Source organism: Haliotis asinina, chromosome 5 (assembly GCF_037392515.1).
Source record: "Haliotis asinina isolate JCU_RB_2024 chromosome 5, JCU_Hal_asi_v2, whole genome shotgun sequence".
In the NCBI taxonomy this organism is placed as follows: Eukaryota; Metazoa; Mollusca; class Gastropoda; order Lepetellida; family Haliotidae; genus Haliotis; species Haliotis asinina.
This window is the reverse complement of record NC_090284.1, coordinates 11,990,452-12,006,215: the sequence shown is the minus strand read 5'-3', so window position 1 is coordinate 12,006,215 and position 15,764 is coordinate 11,990,452. Positions and strand designations below refer to the sequence as shown.

Here is a 15,764-nt window from a genome sequence, read left to right as displayed (position 1 = left end):
TCTCTCTCTCTCTCTCTCTCTCTCTGTCTCTATCTCTCTCTGCGTGTTCGGTGGTTCGGTGTATAAGTGTGCAAGTGTATGTTGTTTAACACAATATCACATGGTGGTGTTGAAACCCCCTTGAATAACATACTGACCGCAGACTGGCGTTTCTGGATCAAACTCCGCACCACATGATGGTTCTGTGTTCTGTATGGCATCGACATAGCAGTTGTATCAATTATAGACAAGCACGTAGCTAGGGGGTTACAAATACAACAACTGTTGTACGAACATTTAAATATCCCTCAGGACATTTTTAACCGTGACCTTACCTGAACCCCACACCCGTTTTCCCTGACCCCAAGACAAGAAGGTCGTAGCGTTGATGTCATAGAAATAACGTCGGTCACGACACATTGTAATGCTTGTCTGAATCTGGAAACTTTTAATCACATTTCAACACCTTTGCCTGACACTGAGAGCGTTCCTAAGACGGAGGCGTCTGTAAGGTGTGTGACATCATTCAAATAAGTAGAATTTAATGCTCTCGCGACCAAAACATTACCACCATTTTGTCAGGACGGTTTCAGGAGCTTTTAGTAAAATGAGTTATGTCTTATGTCGCAGATTTCGTAGTCTAATATTACATTGTGTCATACGCGTGGTTTCTAAGGTTACAAAACCACTGAGACCATATCGATGAGAAATAAATGTGCGCATTTTCAGTTGACTTGACTCTGGTTTCACATTTCCAATTACCCCGTGACGTGACGTAATGGATCACGTGAAGCTAGATATCACTAGCTAGGCCTTCATGTCTTCTCCTGAACATCAACAGCCTGGCAAATGGGCATATAAAATTACGGTTTTGTGCCCAACTGCGTTTCTGTGTCCTTTGTTTAGAAATGATACGTGCTTTCACCGAAATTACAAAGATCAACCTTTCAGACAAAAATATCACTTTCAAAATGATTGCACACATGCATGCTCGGCTAAAAGCAAGTTAAATATAGTCAACGGATTCTGAAGTCCTAGATGGTGCCGCTATAAAAAATGCAAACACTCTTTTTCTAACTTAAAGAACCATTTTCGTCAGCTGCTCGTGATCATATACACAGCAATAAAAGAACACAATAAAAAAAGTAAGGATTGTTTGTGGTTTGATATCCATGGTTGATGATGTTCTGTGAGATCTGTTGGTATTTTAATCAACTGAACAGCCGAGGAAAGAATTAGACTCACATACAGGCTATGAAATGTTTTATTGCACCATACATTCTCACCCCTAAATGTGTTCATTATAGCTGGATGGACGTGTTTTTTATTACCTTTTTTATAATGGTTAGTTTTAGTTTCATAAAATACATATTTCACAGAGTCGCTACCGGAGTAGAACAAGACCTGCAGCTCAGCTTGTAGCCATGACGAAACAGACAATGTATTTTTGCACAGCTTAAGCGTTCATGCTTTAAGTTGCTGTTCGTGTTATGCATTAAATCTGGTATCCATTGCACGATCTTCCCCCGGTGTTGCAGTGGTGTTGAGTGTTTTACGCCGCAGGGAGCATGGTGTTGTGTGTGGATGCTCAGGCTGAACCTAATGCAGCAGTTAATAGGGAATCAGTCCGTAAAGCAACTCAGTGTGAATCCCACTAAACAGCAAAACAAGCTGATATAATCAACAATTGTATTCTAAAACCGTCTAGCATTACAAATCAATGCAAATCACTACAGAGATATCAATGCAGGAGTACAACATTGAGTGTGGAACAAATTAAACAGTAATGTAAAACAAGAGCAGTGATTACACCATTAAAGAGAGTTATGATAATATTCACCATGACAACACTAATTCAGCTTGCAAGAAGGCAAAATATTACGGCTGTAACGATGCACCAGACTATCGATGGGTTTCATTTTGTTGAGCCTCCCATGACAATTAATCGATGGGAGAAACGAAACACTATCGATGCATTGATAGTATCAATAGTTTTGCAATTGTCTTCCGTTGAAAAAACGCAGCGCAAACTACAAGGAGTACCAGATTCTTTCACTTTGATTGAGAATTATCCGCCCTTGTTACCTCTTAAACAAACTTGAACAGAGTTTCAGGTTTTTCGTCAGGCAGTAAAAGAGACTGAAACTACCTCAGCTTGTTTATAATTCATACAAACCACAAATTCATTTTGGAAATGACTTCAAATGACAATTCAAGGAGGGAAAACTATTGAAGTAGTATGTTGCAATAGACTATCACTATTGCGCTAGTTTTTTCCTCTTCAGTAGTCACCCCTACGGAATATCCTAGGAATAATGGTCATCACACACAGTGGGTGTTTTCACGACTTGAGATTTCATGTGAGATTATTATTATTACAAGATATTTATATAAAATTTAGCTTGCTTTATATACCTAAGACAAAGGTTTGAGACATTCGAGACTTTCTATACATGGCTCTCTGCACCACAGGTGGATTTGAAGTACATTCCAGAACTCTGTCTAAATATAGCACAAGTGTAAATATAAAGCACGATTATCTCCTACTGAACGTCAACAGTATTACACTTGGAATATTGTATCACAATAAATAACACATAAAATTGGGACACATCGTCACACTGTAACCCGGGGATCATCCATGCGTTGAGATTTTCTGTGCACAGCGTGCCAGTCACACCAGAAAATAATCGATACGGGTTCGAATCCCAGAGTTGCTAGATCATGTTTCTAGGTTTATTAGCACCATATAGTGTTACCCATGGGTGTTATCACAGTGTTAAACGTGACAGACTTGAATCTTTCCAGTCTGCATACCAGGATATATATTATATAACTGACCTAAAACTCACTCATTCCGATAAGAATCTTGCGATCCATGTTTTAAAGATGTCAGTTGCGTGACGGGGCATTACAGGGCATAGTGCTTCAAGGACAGGTATAGCTGTTCTTTGTTTAAACACACATACACACGTACACGTTTAGACACTGATAAATGGGAAGTAGTGTTTGTTGAAAGTGTCATAAACTTATTACGACATTAAGATGTGATTATTTATTTTTTCTGAAACCTGATTGACCCAGGGTGTCAGCTGCACGTGTAGAGTCGGTGGCGTCAGTTTCAACTTCCGGCAAAATGGTGATGCTTCTTACCACATTAGGTGGTTACTTAACCAACATGTAGGCTATGTAATGTTTACGCTTATTAGGATGAGTAGGTTTTATAAAAGTAAACTGATTTACTGTGTCGACTTCAAAATTGAAATAATAGGTTAACCCACAACACTATAGAGATAAAAGCAAATGTGAAGAAAACAAACCACGAAAGAAATGCTGCACAAATACTAACTGTTTAATATTCTAATGAAATATGTTCCTAATCAATATAAATTGCTTCAAAGCAATCACCACGGTAGTATACGGTTCAATAGATTGCCGGTGTAAATACAACAGCTGGGGAATAGCAATTAAGCTAGTGATTATAACATCTTAACCAAGCAGTGAGACAGGCCAAGGCTCAGGTGCAGGGTGATATAAGCTGGTTGCGATATAACATGAGACTGTGAAGGTCCGGGTTAGAATACAGGCCTTCAGTAACCCACGCTTGTCGTAAGAGGCGACTAAGGGGATCGGGTGGTCAGACTCGCTGACTTGGCTGACACATATCGTCGGTTTTCATTTGGGCAGATCTATGCCCATGCTTTTGATCACTGGCTTGTCTGGTCCAGACTCGATTATTTACAGACCACTGCCATATTACTTAGTGTGGCGTAAAACTAAACTCACTCACTTACTGATTTAATATGAGATGAGACAGGCGAGTGTTTATCTCCCATCTGAACAGCAAACGAAAAGCAACTGTTTTTGTTAAGATTCTAAATAGAAGACGTAAACATGAACGCTTACTTTTGTGAGATTTAATTCTTTCGAAACTTGCGTTTCTTTTGCTGTTCAGTTTGAATGTATGGCTATTCACAGTTTGGAAAGTTACATTGCAAGCGGTCTACAGCTATTTCAGATTACAGTTGACGCAACAAAAACTGAAAAATATAGTTACTTCAACATCACTGATTTCATTATATAGCAATGCATTCCTGAAAACTAATCATAGATAAAGCACAAAATTATGAACTTCATCTGAATCATTGGAGAAACATGTAATGAATATACAACATTCCTTATATCGATATGTGAACGTATGAAAACACTATCATCTGATGTATGCCAGCTCATGTGAATATACAGGCTTGAGTATCCGACAAAACATCTCCCACTATGCCGAAAATGATTAAAGAAAGCAGTGAAGATGGAATGAATGTGTTACTGAAAATCGGGGACTGCAACGGTTGTCCTTGGCAAATCTAAGCACGCCCTGTGCAAACGTGTAGTAAATGAGTTTTATGCCGTTTTTTAATTCCAGCAATATCACGACGAGCGATACCAGAAATAGACTTCACACACTGTACCCATGTGGGCAACCGAACTTGGGTTTTCGCTGCTTTAATCACAAGACTACCCCACCTCCGCCATTTCTTTTTCAGAATTTGGACCCATATTTCCTTTTCACAAAGCTCTCGTAAGCCTAACATTTCGTAACTTTTCTCGTACCCTTCGAACTTCCTGTGTTACCGTATAGGAGGAACGAAAACTTCAAGAAAAGGTACAAGATCTTAGACTCACGAGAGCTTTGTGAAACGGGGCCCTAGGTTCTTGTTCTCGAAACGTTCGTAGCCCTAAGAACTCTTAACTTTGACCGTAGCCAATGTGTTAAGAATAGGCTTAAGGAGTTCGTGGGGTTACGAATGTTTCGAGAATAGCTAGCCTGGTCTGTTTTCAACAAAGCAATACATGTAATTGTCCATGATTTGTATCCAGTGTCCCTTTTGTATCACCTGTACCATCCACCTGTGATCACTAAACAATGTCCCTCGTTTTTTAGAAAGAAAAGATACTGTATAAATACCCTTGGTATATAATTATGCAAATTTAAACAGAAATATGTTTGTGGTGATATCTGCAGCCGCATCACTGGAGTGTTTGGTGTCTCGGGAGAATATAACTTTCAATGTTCACAATGCGTGACTTGAACTCAGGTTTCTCATACTCGACGTCCTCAGAGAGATATCGCCGGATGGAACATGCCTTTAAACTGACAAAAAAATGAATTGAACTTTTTAAAATCTCTTGAAATCAGGTTACCTGATTACGATGATCATGAGTATATCAACTGGATCAGTTTCAGAAAAGTAAACAAGAAATTCCAGAAAAACTTTAAACCAAATTCAATCAAACCTAAACGTTTATACATTTGACATATTGAGCGAATGAACGAACCGTTAGTATGAACTGAAGCGTTATTAGTCTGGTAGGTTAATATTCTCCATGGGTACAATGTGTGATTTCTGGTGTCCCCCGCCGTGATATTGCTGGGTCGTTGCTGTAAGTGGCGCAAAACTAAACTCACTCACTCACTCACTAGGTCAGGGAACAAGAACAACGACTTTTTCGAGTAAAGAATCAAACCCGGGTTTTGCGGTATTGAACTAACCCTTCACTCATTATGCTAGCTATTGTCCTTGTATATACGGATATGGGGATAAGGAAGTTTTCGTTTTTGAAATAAATCCCCCTTTTTAATTATTTCAAACTGCCAACCAAAACGTTTTGAAAACTAATATTTTTTCAACTTTATAAATACCTTAAACGTTACGCTTTGACAACCCCCGGCTATTCCTCCACACGCCTGTGTTGTCACGCGTGTCCATTAATCTCCCATATTGTGCGTTTACTGGCAAGGAGTATCAGATATCTTTAGCTAAATATTGTGTCTAGATGTATGCATGCATCACAAACAAACACAGCAGGCTAGGATGCACAGACGCACAAACACACGAGAAGCTTTGACTGGTGCAGGAGACTTCACAGCGCGTACTCTCGGAGTCCCGCAAACTGTTAAGTAACGCGAGCTTCTAGACAAACAAAGTTCTTAGCCCCGCTTGTACAGCTCGAACTGATCTGTGTACACAGCAAGAATTAATACCTGATTATGGATGTCGCTGTCGACTTATCCCTGACACAACAATAATTCTGTAAGTATTTATTTGCTGTGTACATTTTAAAATTGTAAACGTTGATTTTACAAGTCATGGTGATCTGTTTATATACAGACTCTTAAGACTGGAAAATCGTGTTTTAAATATGTAAGCTTAGCGATTGAAAAACGAGGGTTTGTTTTGAGATAGAAGCACGTTCAGGCGCCTCGAGGCTTACAAGGCAATATCGCATACCGTCACACTCTACACTGTGACCGTTCACAGTTTCATAACCATATTTCATATTTCGCTTGTCGAAATTTCTTTACAAAAGCCGAAGACTGGGGTCCATATGGGTGCAAGGTGTGGAACAAGTTCTGCTGCCATAACATTGAATGGAAATTGCTAAAACCGACTTAAGATCCTCTCATTGTCCCTTCATCAGAAGAAAGAACCCGCTTCCAAGATCAGACCGACGGAGTTCTCTAGCCCTTTACATACATTTTAGGAAATTGTCCTTTGCGTTGATACATGTCTTGATTATTTCTTAATCTTGCATATTTATTTGGAGACATATTATCCGGTTTTATTTAAATTTTCAAAGATGACATCTGAAAGTTTATTTACATAAGAAGTTTCTGTTTAGTACAATTAGAATATGAAAAAAGCGACAGTTTACGGAGATATTTGAGAAGAAACCATTCATAGGTTGTGATAATATTCAAGCAAACAAACATTTTGACGTAAACTGAAAAACATCTGTGTTGCATATTGTTTAAAGTTTTTACTTCAAGGTATATTATGGAGATTATCAAATATCTCTATTACACGGCATGTCTTTTAAATTCATTATCAAATCAGTTTGCGTTTCTACATTAAATAAAATATCTATCTATCTATCTATCTATCTATCTATCTATCTATCTATCTATCTATCTATCTATCTATCTATCTATCTATCTATCTATCTATCTATCTGTCTATCTATCTATCTATCTATCTATTCTGTAAAACCAGATACACTGCCACAGTGAAGAAAAAACGTATTACAGCACAATCATTTAAGACTGTAGTTGATCTTGACTCCAGAGAAAATATTCCCGAAGAACAGTTTCTTTTGGAAGGAAACACCCTTGAAAATCATATATGAAATCAGTGATGACACCAGGTGTTCGCACAAAGGATAAACGGCATATAAACGTAATTTTAGAATGATAGTTTGCAGAAGGCAGTGGCAATATTTAATGATTGTGAGAAGGTATTTTTATTTGTTAAAAGCAAAAGAAATATAACACAATTTGGTCTTTTATTTTGGAACACAATGACGTTTATAACACGCAAGAGTGACATCACGATCCAAGCTAACATTATTATCAGCACCTCTGCATTCAGATATAAGTGGGGAGAATGGAGGACAGGCAATTATCGCTTGTCATGTGTCACAAATCATGTCTATTTCACATCTGTGGAGGCAACTGCAAGCGACAACTCACCACGGTAGCCAGACAAATTACAGCTTGCAACGTGTAGTGAGAAATCAATATTATAATTGCCTCATCAAGGTGAAAAAAATCAAACAATTAAATTCTGTGCTCCTTCAAATTTCTTAAAATGACTGAACAGCTGAAAGTTCTGGCAGCATGAGATAACCCGCAGTTTCTTGTTGAAATATATTATGACAGCATGATTTGTAGGAGGCATGTGTCATACATGTACAATGACGGCTTGCTATGAACAAGACCCTGAGTAATAGATAGACAATGATTCGCAAGAAAATTGAAATAAATTGAAAGCGACATTTAATTAAAGACCTTTCGTGGTTAATGTAGGTATTTGGGGTAAATGCCAGACTACAGTAGATTAACAGGTCCTCTTGGAACGTCGTGGAAAAAATAGCAATAATGTAAACAATATATATACTTCAATTTCAGGTCCATTTCAACTGTTGAGTGTATGATGATCACACTATAAATTATTACTTTTGTTACTATTTCCTCATTAATATACTTATAAATAATAATAAGTATTATTATAATCCAGCATATAAAATATACAATAGTTTGACCGACAGTGTTCTTTTAATTACCTACGGCCTATTTCACATACGTCTGTGTCACTTTGACTTTCCTTTGACCCTTTTGACTACGACCCAGAAAAGAAGCAATGCAATTGCAAACACCTGTGTACGTTTTGTTTTTCAGCTACATTGTGTACCTTTTTTGTCGTACATTTAGGAATAGCATAAATATTATTACTCTGAAATAACAGCATTATCTCATGAAACCAAAACAAACGAAAATTAACTGGCATATTTTTGGGTGTCGGATTCAGACTGATATGGTTTTCAGATAGCCCAGGAGGATGCTGCTGTAGAAAACAATCTTTGCTCTAAGCCTACCTTAATTCTATGTTAAAGTATAGGAGATAAGGTCACCTTAACATTAAGATCACCTTAACACTAAGATCACCTTGTTCAACGCACCCAGAGCTTGTACCTATTTCAGGGTCTTACTACAATGCATTGAACAAAAACTATCAACATTTCACAGAAACCAGCATTTCCTAGGTCAGTTTTATTCCTCTTAAACCACTAGATTGTATAATGCCTCACCTGCAAAACTTGATGTGGTGAAATTAAAATGGGAAATCACAGCATGTAAACGTCGCAAGGAGATATTATCCAACACAACACTTAAAACCAGTGATAGTTTTACCATCCTAGTTTCAAAGATGCTTTTATTATTACCCCGTGTGTGTCTATACAAGTTTTAAAGCGGGGGTCGTGTTAAAAAAGTTAATATATACATCTTAAGAAACATCTGAATATGATCAAATTTGAATATATTTCATCCTCGAGTTTTTGTAGTAGTTTTAAACTATTTAGGGAATGATACATTACAAATATTTGCAAAAAGTCCTCCAGTAATATAGGTATACTTTTCGACAAGTTTCTCTGTAATAAGCCGTCCCAGGTACACATTATTATCAGTCTAATGTACGCTGTGATTAACACGTATTTCATACAATTAGGTGTTGGTTTGCTGTTGAACGATTCAGGAACATTCAAAGAAGTCCCACGGGAAGGCAAGAATACATTTCCCTAATGTCAGTAACAAAGAAGAACTTTGATATGCACAAGTCAATACCTGATATAAACATAATTACACAACGTTCATGTTAAAGTAAATTTACGTTTTAAGCATGAAACACGTGGACTTGCCTGAAAGAGTGTTTGGACATGACGTCAAGAAATGTAAAGATAGAATTATTCCATACACTTAACCGTTAGTGTCTTGAAAGTAAGCTTAAAATTCAAGATTGTAATGAATGAACGAATGAATGAATGTTGAGACACATACATGTATTTATACAACGATTTTATATTAATCGTGTCAGAACGTCATACAGCCGTAACGCATCCTAGGAGAGTTAATTACCGTTATGTTCATATAAGCAACATACCACAAATACTGATCTAGTGAATATTGTACGATAATCAGCTCACCTTGACAGGTGATATGATATCAATCACTGACACTGAAATCTGGGTTGCCTCTACACGTCACGTGACTTCCTGGTGTTGATGCTCAGGTTTGGAACGCGGGATGACGATAAGAGGTCTCACTTGTGTAACTCCACATGTTTTACATAGCTGCGTTGAAATTAAAAAAAATACTTCAAACATATTAGAAATCTAATATATCAATATTGTAAGAACATATACAGTATTCTTCGTCTGACATCTTGTCAGTTCAATTTCCGTGTAATTCAAATTCAAAGAAAGAATCTGATCCCAATAAAATATACCAAAAAATAGCAGCCCCCACTCTCTCAAAGTACTCTTTCCCTCTCGTAAAAGTAAAGAACGGGATCCTCTTGAACAATTTATAAATATTACAGCAACAGGATTGCCTTAGCCTTTCTCTCCTCTGTTGTATCAAACTCTATCACGTCTGTTGTGTCAACCATATGTACTTCTGCCTTGCTCACAATACTGTATATATTATACCCTGTACTTCACTCATATACAGTCTTTGGTGGTGCTATCGAGAATAAATGTATCTTGAATGATAAATTTCATACATACTTCTACTCTTGCCAGCATGTGCATACTACCTGTAGACACAGACAGACACAGGTGTGTTCACCTAATGTGATGTAAACATGCATGCCATTCCCTTAATGATGACTCGTGCTGGGTACCATGGGTATTGTGACATGGTCAGTCTACCGAGACGACCGATAATTAAAACACTCCAGGTCAAATTACAACCATTAACCATTTAATCGCTGTTGGCAAGTCAGTCTGTGCGACTTAATCTCAAACAATAAAACATGATCAACGTGTCACCGTAACCTCAATAACTCCTTGACAACATAAGCCCCATCACACCAACTTCAGGATATAGCCCAATTGCGATACGATAGTTGCTAAGCAAAAGGTAATCTCTAACTTATGCTGATTACAACTGATGTAGCGTTCGACTAAAGACAGCACCAGAACTATCAATCAAAATGCAGTGAGATATGACTTGAAATAGACAACTGCGAACGGGAGAATTTAGATGGCACTAGACCTCCGAACTTGAACTCTGATGACTCGACTTGCTGTCATTTCAAGGGTCGAGATACTGTTTGAAACGTCCAGGTAACATTCTTACATGACAACTTATCTCGTTGTTATCTCATGAAATAACACGTTGTTCGCCATTAACGCAGCGCGATACCAACCAGAGACTGATCCTACGTGCCAAATGCATTAAGAATAAGATTAAACAAATAACCAAAACACGGCATGTACAAGTTCAACAAATACACAGCATTTCGGATAGCAAGACACGGTTGACGAAAGGGAGGTAATTATTGAAGGGATAAAACAAATTAAAATTTAGAGTTATCTACCTTCCTTTGCTAATATTTTACATCGAAGACTCCGCGTTATAGAAATGTAACTTAACACGCCGCACCAGACAAAGAGGGATAGGCGGAGTTCGCACGGTCGTGGTGAGAAGCGAAACATATAGATATGCGAACCAATGTATCGGTTACTCTTAAGCGCAATTACAATACACCAGACAGACTAATTACAGTGTTAATCACAGCTAAGTCCCACTCGGCTCGGCATGAGGGCAAAGTCTGACGGTATCTGACAGGTAGAATGTCGAAATGGGACTGATAACATCTCGCCATGAATGCATAACCATGTTGTAGATGGCGACCAGTCACGACTACAGCTCGTATCGTGTTCAACATTACGACGCTTTTGAGGAACATGCATTTTCAATGCTCCCAACTTCTTGACATTTTTTAAGCGTGACCAAGACCTACTTGGACAGGGAAAATCGTTTATCAATATGTTAATTATGACGGAGTGATATAAATTTCAGGGGCAAAAGACAGGTTTAAAATATGTTTTTGCATTTTAAAAATATTTTGTTTTTGATATTCAAATGCTCCTATTTTTAAGTATTACCATCCCATATAATCTCTCCCTTGTTAGACACTGTTGTGACATTGTCCATGTTTACTATATTTCAGTATGTTATGTTTTTGTTTATTTCTGTGTGTATTCTCCAAATATATTTAGTTATTTGCAGGATCAGCGACATGTGTAAGGACCAACTTTTACGGAATGTTTATTTGTTTTCTTTCAGTGTGTAAACACTTCTACACTGTCATAAGAAAACACTTGCGCTAGGGTCAGATATATTTTTCCATGTTTCACAGCTCACAACACTGATAATGAGAAATTAAACAAACCCGCGTGCTCCCACTACCAAACCAGGCACGCGCCGAACTGGTCTAAATTACTCCGTGAGTGCCGTTATGTCCACGGCATATTGTTTACATCGGGCTTTCATTCACTTCGCGCTGTCCGAGTAGCCAATCAGGAGCGCGGAACAAGTCACATGACCTACGGCACACAATACTTACACATGTGCTGTAAGAGCTGGCATAGAGTAGTTGAGTTCACGTTGTATTGATGTTTCAGGTAGAATGCCCTCCGCGTCGTGACCAGCCATGACGCTGCTGAAGGATGTTTACTAAGCAAGACGTCGGCTAAACGGAGCCTCCTTCGATGTTGGTGTAGTCGTGGGAAGGCTAGAAGACGAAGTCTCATGAATGAAGGAACGATGGATGGACCATCGGAGGGGTGCAACTTAACCCTGTGTTATTCTTGGATATGTTTGTGTTTCGTTGTCTGAGAGTGAGACGAAGTGTGTTGCTGGTCATTATGAGTCTTGGAGGGTTCCTGATAGTCTGTGCCTACCTTCTCGCCCTGTCTGTCCTCTATGTGGTGCCTCTGTCCGACTCGCTCGTCGTTAGCGCGAGATCCTCCTCGTCCGACCTCTCCGCCCTAGGGGACAAGCTTCAGCAAGAGGAATTTAGTGACAAAACTCAGGATTCACCTTCACTGCTTGTCTCAAGACATAACAGAGTACTACAAAATTCACATGCTCAAGAAATATCGGACCGAGGCGGGAAGGTTATCAACGGGAGGAACAAGCCAAGCTTAGGAGGGAATACTCGCGACAACCCTGTGAGCAAACGATCTAAGATGGATAATCGGTTGACAAATACCGCTAGTACGATTTATCTGGATGAGGAGTGGAGCGATTCTGGGAGAGGGGATGAGGAAGAGGAGGAATATGAGATATTTCAAGAGGGGGGCCAGGTCAAGAGAAAGGACAGCACAGAATCAACAGGGCTCGCAAGGGTACAAGAAAACGCTACAAAGAAATTACCCGAGGCACTAATTATTGGTGTGAAGAAAGGAGGAACAAGAGCTTTATTGGAGTTCCTCAGGATCCACCCTGATGTACGTGCTCCAGGACCCGAACCTCACTTCTTTGATAGACACTACAATAAAGGACTTCAGTGGTACAGGTAAGAGTGATAATTATTCTAAATTATACCCCCTCTTGCAGACTCGCCCTACTTTTCTTACAATACTGATATATTGAGCCTGTTACCTTAAGGCACATTTCCAGTCATACAAAGTACTACTTACGTGGCGTCAGCGCTGTCAAGTTGACATTATCGGCTTTAGTAACGCTGCGGATAAAATCTCGCCTGCTTCTCCCCACGTGAGAACGTTAGCAGACGACATTATGTTGGAGCAGATGACATTTCATCTTTACAATTGATTGACGAGGACTAACGACAGCGAGGCTGTTTACCAAGTGGCCACATCACTGAGAAACATAGATAACACTTGTACTTTGTCACGGCGGACTTATGAATAGATAACATGTCACATTGTCGCTGTTTGATTTTATTTCACCCTGTCAAATACCAAACACAACTCGAGTAGATTTATCGTCATTTGCCGATATTGCTCCGCAGAGCTTTACAACAAAGCTGATATTTGATTCTGGCTGTTAGTGTCCGTTAGACGTTATTTTCATGGCAGAGTCTTGTGTTGTCTATTTTACGTGTTTCGCGTCTGCCTCTGGGACTCTCGAACGCTGCTCAAGCTGTGGCTAATTGGACAAGGCGGGGACTCTTGATATTTGACGAGTCGGAGATTGTGACATATTCAAACCGACTTCCCGGGGTGTCTAGCAGTTCTCCACTTTCATAAATATTATTTGGAACTCGATGCTTAAATGAAGTTACTGGCTAGATTTTTTTAAATGAAAAAATCAGAAATGAAATTTCTTTTTCTGAGACTCAACATTCGTAGTGTCAAAAGATGCACCAGTGATGAAGTGGCAGTTGCGTATTTATTCTGAGGGTTGAGACGAGGTTTTAAATACTGCACTAGTCGACTCGAGCCAGTCCAAACCTGGAGTCCGGGCCAGATCGAAGGCGACAACACATGTTGTGCCTTGTTCCTTGTCAGTTACACACAAAGCTTCGGTCGTTTAACCTGAAAGGCTAATAACGCCGGGGACAAACGCCGGGTGTAGCTTATGTTTAACCGTGTGGTGTTGGGACGAGGTTATTGACACTGCGCCCCTTGTTGGCTGACAGTGTGTGCCCAGCATTCCAAGGGAATTGGATGAGGGAAAAGTGTTAATGTAGATCAGTGGACGAGATGAAAGTGTTAATGAAGATCAGGGGACAAAGGTGAAAGTGTTAATGTAGATCAGTGGACGAGTTAAAAGTTTAAATGCAGACCAGTGGACGAGGTGAAAAATTTAATGTAGATCAGTGGACGATGTAAAAGTTTATATGTAGATCAGTGGGCGAGGGAAAGTGTTCATATAGCTCAGTGGACAAGGTGAAAATGTTAATATAGATCATTGGATGAGGGGGGTGTTATAGTAGATCAGTGGACACTATGAAAGTTTAAATGTAGAACAGTGGACGATGGAAAGAAAGTGTTAATGTAGATCAGTGGATGAGGTGAAAGTTTAAATGTAGGTCAATGGACGATAAGGGAGAGAGAGAGAGAGACAGAGAGGGAAAGGGAGGGAGATCTAGAGATGCGTTCATTGTCGTATTGATAGACTGAATTGTCTGGTTGAACGTCGTAAACTTGAGGTTCCGCCTTACGTACTGGAGGAAACATTTGTTGTACTTAACGTCTGTAAAGAAGTGTCATCTTACAAATTCAGATTCGAAGCGGCAGATACTCTTTTCGTAATCATTGAATATCAAATTTGTTAAAATGTGACTTATCGACCAAGCTTTCCTTCTTAATATCCAGTTGCCATGGATTATTAATATTTATTGCATGCTCTACTTTCTAATGTTTCTTGAATCTTCTTTATCATATCGTTTATGGAATGTCGTCTCTGAGAAATGTACTGTCTCTAACAAGGTGTGCAAAACGTGCATGCCAGGTCAGGACGTACATATATTAAGTTGGTTGTGAAGGAACATCAACCTAACACACCTGCCCCATCTTAGAAGTCAAATAGGCGTTCCTATATTGCTTGTTCAGCATTCAGTCCAAATGTGTATTTGTCTTGATACTAGCCCCACGCACTTACTGTAAGAAACTTTTTGAAGCATGACCATACCTGTAAGGAAGGAATAACCTGAAATATTATCGTGCCTACCATGTAACAACAACGTGAAGCATTGGCACACCATTGCTGTAGGAATAACGTGAAGCGTGACCACACCCCTTTTGTAGGAATAACATGAAGCATGGTCACACCACTACTGAACGAAAAAACGTGAAGCATGGTCACACCCTTACTGTAGGAATAAGGTGAAGCATGGTCACACCCTTACTGTAGGAATAAGGTGAGCATGGCCACACCCTTGCTGTAGGAATAAGGTGAAGCATGGTCACACCCTTACTGTAGGAATAAGGTGAGGCAAGATCGTGCCCTTATTGTAAGTCAAATGGGAAACATGCCTCCTCCTGGACTAATGGTCATATCTAAACCATAGGTCTAATGTGAAACATGGTCATACCTGAACTGTAAGTCTAACGTGAAACATGGTCAGCCTTGAACTATAGGTCAAATGTGAAACATGATCATACTTGAAATGTAAGTCTAATGTGAAACGTGGTCATACCTGACTTGTAGGTCTAATGTGAAACATGGTCATACATGAACTTTATGTCTAACGTGAAACATGGACATACCTGAATTGTAGGTCTAATGTGAAACATGGACATACCTGAATTGTAGGTCTAATGTGAAACATGGACATACCTGAATTGTAGGTCTAATATGAAACATGGTCATACCTGAATTGTAGGTCTAATGTGAAGCAGTTTCATGCCTGAACTGTAGGTCTAATGTGAAACGTGGTCATACCTGACTTGTAGGTCTAATGTGAAACATG

General features: G+C 39.2%; 1 protein-coding gene across 3 annotated transcripts in view; it reads left to right on the top strand.

Moving 5' to 3' along the window:
- Positions 1-15,764, top strand: part of LOC137283663 (heparan sulfate glucosamine 3-O-sulfotransferase 6-like) — a 44,622-nt gene that overhangs the window by 816 nt on the left and 28,042 nt on the right. Inside the window, exons 1-2 of one of the 3 annotated variants that reach the window (XM_067815293.1) lie at positions 5,906-6,068; positions 12,004-12,899. In XM_067815293.1, coding sequence (XP_067671394.1) covers positions 12,196-12,899 — 704 coding nt within the window. In that variant the 5' untranslated portion in view covers positions 5,906-6,068; positions 12,004-12,195. Of the gene's footprint in view, positions 1-5,905; positions 6,069-11,932; positions 12,900-15,764 lie in introns of those variants that run through there. The other 2 variants (XM_067815294.1, XM_067815292.1) reach the window with 2 other exon arrangements.